At 32.6% G+C, this 8749-nt stretch overlaps 1 protein-coding gene across 4 annotated transcripts; it reads left to right on the forward strand.

The window, feature by feature from the left end:
• Positions 1 to 217: 217 nt before the first annotated feature.
• On the forward strand, positions 218 to 8749 carry LOC148600225 (uncharacterized). Of its 4 annotated transcripts, none has more exons than XM_088558358.1 (8): positions 229 to 340; positions 1005 to 1236; positions 1537 to 1851; positions 3110 to 3584; positions 4875 to 5036; positions 5687 to 5902; positions 7331 to 7510; positions 8200 to 8749. In XM_088558358.1, the coding sequence occupies exons 3-8, from the start codon at positions 1637 to 1639 to the stop codon at positions 8713 to 8715; spliced, it is 1764 nt and encodes a 587-aa protein (XP_088414484.1). In that variant the 5' UTR covers positions 229 to 340; positions 1005 to 1236; positions 1537 to 1636; the 3' UTR covers positions 8716 to 8749. The 4 variants fall into 4 exon arrangements, with proteins under 4 accessions (XP_088414482.1, XP_088414486.1, XP_088414484.1 ...); XM_088558359.1 differs by having other exon boundaries at positions 1059 to 1236; XM_088558356.1 differs by lacking the exon at positions 1005 to 1236 and having other exon boundaries at positions 218 to 340.

Consider the following 8749-nt stretch of genomic DNA (forward strand, 5'->3'; position numbering starts at 1 on the left):
CGGAGAATCTTCATACATTTATAAATTAAAAAAAAAGATTAACAAGTCCACCATTTCCAGCCGATCTTTCAGTCATACATGTAGTTTGTAATTATTAATTTGTCGATTGAATTGTTTTAACACAGAAGTCAACAGACCATTTAAATCAATATACAAAATGTGTTCACGATTTTCTTTTATTATAAATATTCAACATTTTTCATCACTCGGAAGTTTTCGGCTGTTTGCCTTTGTGATGAAAAAGTCCGAGAGATATGATTTTTTGTTTACATGTTGGAACGTCCACATGTGGTCGAAACTCAAACTCGTTCACTCGCTCTGATATTTTGTTAAAGACAGAGTATGTGATGAAATAACACACTTTCCAATATTTATCTTAAAATAACTACATACAAACATTTTTTAAAGTTTATTTTCAATCTGAGCCTGTAAGACTGACAAAAACGTCAGCTGAAGTTTGATAAAATGTCCGGCATGGGCTGCCAAAATTTCCAGACCCTTGACTTGATCATATCACCCCCATTATGTTTTGGGCAATTGACAAAAACATGAAATTCTTGGGAAAAGCAGCAAACCAGATTTATGATTTTACATTTTAAGTTACAGATTTCTGTTGTGGCTGGGGACATTTGGTTATGTGTAGCAACCTTGTTACCTTTCAAGAAAACCCTCTTCAGAACCTTGATATGAATCAAAAGTTATTTTCTCTCATTCTAAGCAGGTGTTTAAAAATGTGCGTGACCTTTTAACCAGTGGGCTGTAATTTCTGCATGAGTTTTCCTACCATTTAACATTTTCAAGTTCTCTACAGATTGCATGGTAGAAACCAATTCTTCTTCAGGCTATTCTTGATTTAAATGATTTCTCCACTCTCTATGGTAAAATTAAAATTTAATCATGCTCGCTAAAGCTTGCATGTTGAAAATTTTAATTTTACCATCTCAAGTGGAGAAATAATTTAAACCACACATTACTGAAAGAGAATCTGTATTTACACTATGCAGAATATAGGTTGCTGGTATTACAAGTTAAAAACACAAGTGATTTTTATCTGCCAGATGACAACACTTAAGGAATCAAGTCACTGTTACACTCGTACATCTTAAATTAACAAGATTTTGTAATACAAATATAAAAGACAAAGGTTCTTAGGTCTGAGGACTGGACAATCATAACAGTCTATATGATGTACAAGAATAACAAAGCCTCCCTGCAGTGACCTTTTCATAAAAAATCGTAAGTGTGAAATTAGTCTCACAAGCACATTGATTCATGTGATAAAACAATTAATGACTGAAAAATTCGCTACCACAATTTGTTAACCCTAAAAAAATGTTACATTCACCTCTCCTACAGCTTCGTGAATATACATGTAACATTTTCTCAGGTTGATAAATCATAAAAGCAACTTATATCAAAGTCATTTATCATATAATTTGGGGTCAAACAAATCTGACCACTGGGCTGGTGAATACCTACCGAAAGTTTTCCTTTTTAGGAGTAATATGTATACATGGTATATAAATTTTATTTCAGATGATTGTACCAGAGATTGCTGTATAGAGTTATAACCCAGCTGTCCAGATGTACATCGCTTAGTCTAAAAGGACCCTGGGACCCTAGGTCCAGTTTGTTAATGTCGTTTTATTTGGAGGCACCAACAGGATCAATTTCATTACATACTTTAGAGAGATTTGCAGAAAAAAGGCTGGATTTCTTGATTAAGATTTACCATGCAAGGAATGATAGATTAAGACTATTTGATGTGGTACAGGATGATGTAAATGTCATAGATTCTGAATGTCTCATTGATGGATCATTGAAAGATAGAATATCACACTTCTTTCTGAGGTATGAACAAAATGCTGAGGAGGGGAAAAGTTATTCTTATTATAGTTCCACTTGCAAAGGGGTGGTATATAGTGATAGGGGTGTTATTACCATTACACAGAGGGAACCCATCTGTTTATCTTTTTTCTCTTTCTACACTATTGAATGGAATTATTTGAAAATTTCAGAGAATCCTTATTACACATTCCCATTGTGCACCTCCTATTTTAGACTTTGATCCAAATCAATTTGGGGGTTTCACATAGCAAAGCATGGACATAGTCATTTATGAATATGGGGACATGGAAGATGCTCTAACTTAAATGCAGCATTTAATTCTTATTTACCTTCGACCAAATTTTGTGCAAAATAAAGATTATCTCCCTTTTTCAATGAATTTTGATGCTTTGTACATAATTCATTTCTCCTTAGCAGTTGCAGTGAATCAGAAACCAACGTTTAACTTTGAAAAAGGATCCATTTGCATTTGTGATATGAAATTGATGACTTTAAAAAAAAAATTCTCATGTGCCACCCTTTGCCTGTTTTTTGTGTGGATGCCCTCTAAATGTGCCCAAGGGAACTTCAAGTTTGATCTTAATTAATTTAATTCCTTAAAAAGTATTAATAAGATAATTCATTGGAGGGATTAGGATTGCCAGGGAACATCCAGATTAGGATTGCCAGGGAACATCCAGATTCAATGGGATTGTTTGGAACTAGTTCAGTCTCCAACCATTTTAGCATAGGCAATTAGATTATGGTTGTTTCCAATTCTTCTCGGTATGAACAGTTATATTTTGGTTACCAGTTGATTATCCTATTTATTATATTATGTATATAGATCAAGTCCATAACTACCATTGAGGCAACAAAGGCAACTGCCTCCCCCAGAACTTCAGCAACTTTCAGAAATTCTAAATAGAATTACTCAAATAAACTGGAATGGTTATTTATAATAAACATTATACAAGTTTTTCAAACATGAAATGTCATGATGCACAGTATGTGTCTCATTTCTGGATTCATGGTTGATGAAAACAGGTAGTTGTCCATAAATTATATTTTTCCTGGGAAAAGTCAGAATTTTGATGTCCCTGAAAGAGAGCATTTATTTTCCAGGAGCATTCGATTATTCATCGATATATATATGTGGCTGTTACCTAAAATGACATGTTTTATAAAAAAGCTTTTCTTATTTCCAGGCACATATTCCAGAGTATTAGCTCCATGAATAGATTAAATAAAATTATTATACATTACACTTTTATGATTTCAGATTAGCTTTGTCAAAGGATTTGGATACATCTGAATTTCTTATCACAGCAGAAACTGTCCTCTTTGAATTCAGATTTCTATGTATGAATGAAGATGAACTAAAAACAGTGTTAAAAAGAACTGCCAACAGAATTAATGCCATCAACATGGAAATAACAAATACACTATTTGAAATCCTGGGCATTTTTAACTTAATTTTTAATCAGACCATGAGCTGGAGTAAAGTAGTCAAGCTATATTTAAAGGGAGATGACTCCATTTGTTTTCATCTTCCTTTTACAATGGTATTCAATCTGGTTGCTAAGAGACACGTAGAATTAACCAATGGCATTGCAGCAATTCCTTTTACAAAATTGAGAGAAATAATGACAGAAATATTTAAAGCTTCATTGAAAGTTGGAATACAGAAAGCTAGAGATCAACACCATATCAGGGAAACAGATTCTAGAGTCAGGAGAATCATGACAAAACTAGTGGTAAGACACCATGACACTTAACAGCACTTTTCCGGTAATCAATTTGATTTACTGATGCTTAAATGATATCAAGTATTTTTCTGCTGTGTTAGTATAAGTTATTACAAAAAATTGTCATTATACATGCATTTTTATACTGGTAGATGGCATATAGTCAGTTTAATTTTACCAGTGTTCAAATAATGTCGAACAGGTCCTATTGTTATCTGTTCATCATACATTCATTGTTATGTAAATTTTATGGCAGATGGCATATAATAAAAGTTTACTTTGTACTTTCAGTGTATGTCAAAATTGGGGAGAAAAAATACAATGTGCATGTTATAATTGGAATGATGACCCTTAAACTCATTTTATCAATTGGCAGACTCTTCAGGTTATAATGATCTAAATAGGTACAAACAAATTATAGTAACTTCATAAAGACTCAATTTAACATTTTTTTTTTACCTCTGGCTTTGCCGATGGTCAGCCAAATAATAAACATGATTATCCATGAACTGATAATTCTTGGTCAAATTGATGGATGTTAAAATCAATATTCTACTTTCAAGGTCATATGTATTATTTAAAAAAAAGTTGTATGCAATAACTTCTTATCTTACTGTGTACACTCCTTGAATTGTTCATGTTTCTTATTTTAGTGTTTGTGCATCGTTTATCATACTCGTACATATCGTTTTGCGTTCGTTTAAATGCACAGTACAAGCTTTCCTCTAAATACACACTGCGAGTGTTAATTTAAACGAATAATTGAAACATTCGTTTAAACACCAATATGAGTGTTCATTAAAACGCATGATAGAAGATTTCATGTATTTTTGTAAATTCATCATTTCTTTTATTCAACTGTTATTTTTTTTTCAAACATTTTTTGTTATCATTATTTTTTGTATTTTCATTTGTTCTATTATCTTTTATTATTTTTCTTTCTTTTTATTATTTTTTATTGTTCCACTATTGTGCATTTAAACACAAACTATGAGCCTTTGTCTATCATATGTTTAAACTAAAACAATTTTAAAAAATCTAAAAAAAATCATAGAGCTGTAGAAACTGATTTTGGGTACTCCTGTGATAATACGACAGTTTGGGGAAGATCTGTGTTGGTGTCCAACACAATTTATACAGGATTAAGGAATGTTTTTTTAATTTTTGACCAAGTTATGCAAAGTAACCAACTTTGGGGCAGTATACACTTCGTGAACCACGAAGCCATAACAAATCAAATTAAATTATTCAAATTCAACTGTACATTAACATGACTAGTTGTTTTAACAAATATTTCAGAAACATCTAAGGCAGATTAATCATCCGTTCTGTCAGTCAGTTAATTTAGGAAGAATTTTGACACATGACCAGGTTGCCATGGAGATCAAACAGTTCCCACCGTGCATGTTTAGTTTGTATAAATTTCTTTGTCACAGACATAGATTGAAGCATCACTCTAGGGTAAGTGAAGAATCTATTGCATGTCAAAAGCCAGAATTGTTTTGTTTGAGGGTTGGAGGGAGGTAATTTCTACAAATTTTTCTTACTTTAAAAGTGCTTAAACAATTTTAAGCTTGTTTTTCCAAAGGGAAGCTCATCAGACATTGAAAGTTCCTGGCTCAGGCCTTGAAATTGAAAGCAAGAATATTTAACAAAAAGTGAAACATACAAAAAAATGACAGAAAATGAAACGTAATATTTTTGCATTGGGTCAGTAAAAACATTTGAATGGACATTTTGTGTTCAGTTAAAGTACCGGTATATAAATGCCATTTCTTTAAAATTATTGGTTTTTGTATTTTTCAACTAATTGTCAGGTAATAAGAAGGTTAATGTCTCATACATGATGTTTTTTTTACTTAAAGTAGACATACCATATAGGGGTGATTTTGGCAGGTGTAGAATTTTGCAATTTTGAGGCAAAAAAGTATGCACAATTTTTGGCGATTCTAATTATGGTGGATGCTGAGCTCAGAGTAAATATTTTGTGGAATTTATTTTGGCATTGTTAGACAGACTGCTAAAATATGCCAAAATTAGCACTGCAAAAATTTTCAGCTTTACAGTAGTGCTCATTTGATTTTGTTACAACATTTTCATTTCTACTTCAGATTCAATTGACTCTCTTTTTAAAGGAGATAGGAATGCCAGTCCATGAAGCTCTTATGTTTTGGAGGCAGGAATATTCCATTAATGTTGAAAACCAAGATGGCTGCTGTCATACTTGGAAAGATAATGAAAAGCGATACATTTACAATATAAGACATCTGTATGGTCTGGAAGGTTCACATATAAACTATCGAGCACATTGTTGTCAGACTTTACAGGTACAAGTATCTACTACTTAAGTTGTAATGGGTATTAAGTCATTTCACAATGATTATTCATTTGCCCTGGATCATTTCAAACTGCCTCTTTTTTTTTTTATAATTTATTGGTTTTTAGAGTTCAGCTTCATGTCTGTTCAAATACATTTAGCAATTACTTGTTAGATTAAAAGTTTTGTTTCTTAAACATTTTTTAAAAAATGACTAACTGAATTCTACAATATAGATTAAAGTAAGAACACAGATGTTGTTCACCTCTCCTCCTTTATTACTTGTTGGATTCTCATGAAACTTTGTAAACAATTCAAGTGGCATGAAATATGTGACAATCAAAATACCGGTAAGTTTTGCCCTAGATTAATACCCCCACAAAGTTTGGAGGATATATTAGAATTAACCCTTTCTGTCTGTCGGTCTGTTTGTCTGTCCACATTTCTTGTAAACCAAACTCCTCCTTAACCACTCAAGGGGTTTGATAGAATTTTGTAGAAAGGTTGGGTATTATATGTAGATATGTATGAAGGAATTTTCTCAGAAGACTCCAAAGAGAGACAATCTAACTGCAAGGTTTAACATTTTAAAACCTACATGTAAGCACAACTCCTCTTAAACTGCTCAAGGGGTATTGGTGAAACTTTATAGAAAGGTTTGGCATCATATGCAGATATGCATGAAGGAATATAGTTACTGCCAGAGGGAGAGAGATGAGTTTATGGTCTATATATAAAACTTCTTTTGAAGAGGGGGTGAGGTATTTCTTATTGGAAGCTTATATTTCTGGTGTTTAATTCAATCTCATGAAATATCATGCAGTGTTAGATTAAAGTATGAAGGTGTACATAACTAACACCAAGTTTTAAAAATTTTTGCTTTTGACTTTTTTCTGTCTGACAACTTGTCCATAATACAACCTTGATTTCATGAAAATTTATACTGTGAAAGTACTATTGTTCATGGGGTACAAATTTTCATGGTTTTCGTGGGTATGCCAAACCACAAAATTTGGTTCCCAACAAAACGGAGAATCCCATTGATGTGTCTGTTGAAAACCTCAAAACCATGAATTAAAAAATCCACAAACATTTATTTCTTCCCAAATCCACAAAAATTGGTATCCACGAATTAAAGTCCTTTCACAGTAGATCATTATACAAGCTTAGAACCCTGATATGTGTTGACCTTATCAAAGTGATTGTGACTTTTGTTATATGTCATGAATGGGTGTTCCATGCCTGTAACAGGACCACAAATGATAATATGGATAGGTTTCACATGTAAAAGATTAGGAATATATATAACACCAAGAATTGTTTCTTAAGGTTAAAGATGAAGGTCATATTATACATGTACAACTTGTAACTAATTCATTTTCTATCAAGCTTTGTACGAACATTGTATATTGTTGTTTCAATACAATCACTATTTCAGAATCAGACGTTAACTTATGGAGATGTTGGTGGATGTCCATTCAAAGCCTATGATAAAGTACATTTACTGAAGTTGCTAAGTGACATGGGTATTCCAGAAAGCATGCATGAAAAAGTCCAACCCTTAGTTATTCAAGAGAAGTACAGTCAAGCATGTAATTGTATCAGGGATGTGTTATTGGTAGGTTTTGTATCATTAACTAGAGGAAGAGTATTATATTGGCTGTCTTTATACTACCTCAAAAAATTGGTAAATAGGGCCCCTCCACAAAAAGTGGCGGTCACCCTTTAGTGATCAACTTCTCCATCAGTACCCTCGTCTGTTACAAACTCATGACCAGACTGTAACTTTTTTGTCTTTCAGTGTAGGCTTTTGATATTTTGCATGTGAGTAGATCACATACAGAAGATGTGCCATATACTATGCATAGTAGCATATGACCTTGAACTTTGACTTCAAGGTCATATTTCAAGATTTTTGGTGATGAACTTGTCTTGGCTGTTACTTTTTTGTCTTTCGATGTGGGGTTTTGATATTTTGCATGTGGGTAGATCACCTTATAACTTACCATGGATAGTGGCTTTTTATCTTGAATTTTAAAGTCAAAGTCTTGTTTTTTTGGTGACGAACTCATGTTCAGGCTGTAACTTTTTTGTCTTTGCATGTTACCTTTTGATATTTGGAGGAATGTAACATATCAGATCATTTACTAGATGGTTCTTAATGCATCCAGCTTTCATTGAAAATGTCAGTTTGTAAAATGAATGATGATCAAGTAAGTTGTTGAGCTTCAGTTGACTAGGTTTCTATGGGTATCTTACAACTCAATGACCATTTTAGTTATCAGTATTGTATAATTCTGTTTTCAGAATCCCAGGAATTCTCAGCATCCCAAACAAGAATGCAAAATAACAGAAATAGAGAGTATTTGTGCAGACTTCTATCTTGGTGCAAATGACAGACATCTCACTGAGAATAAAAATGCTGGTAATTGTGATTCAGGTAGATATATGGTGATGACTTCTTCAACTAACATTTCTCAGTGTCACTGTTGTCATGGCAACTGTTCTAGTGCTTTAAAATCTGATGAATTATACAACTCTTTACTTTCTTGTTCAAGACAGACACAAAGTAAACACTGTAGAGATGTTATAACAGGGGTAAACAAAGAACCTGATAATAGAAGTGAAATTAATATATCCAATGCTCATGAAGAGGAGATGAATTTACAATCAAGTTCAAAAGAAGTTTTCAATCAAGACAGTGTTGTGAGATCACAATCTGTGGAAGATGCTAATGGATATCCCAGTCTGAAGACATCGCTCGTTCATAAACCATCAGAGTATTATTTTAAATTAAAGAAGTTATTGTTATTGCCTGATTGATTTCATTTCAATTAAAAGTTAATTCCAAACTCAA

The sequence above is a fragment of the Perna viridis genome, chromosome 13 (assembly GCF_037379345.1).
Source record: "Perna viridis isolate PV_CMFRI_1.1 ecotype Kerala chromosome 13, ASM3737934v1, whole genome shotgun sequence".
Lineage (NCBI taxonomy): Eukaryota > Metazoa > Mollusca > Bivalvia > Mytilida > Mytilidae > Perna > Perna viridis.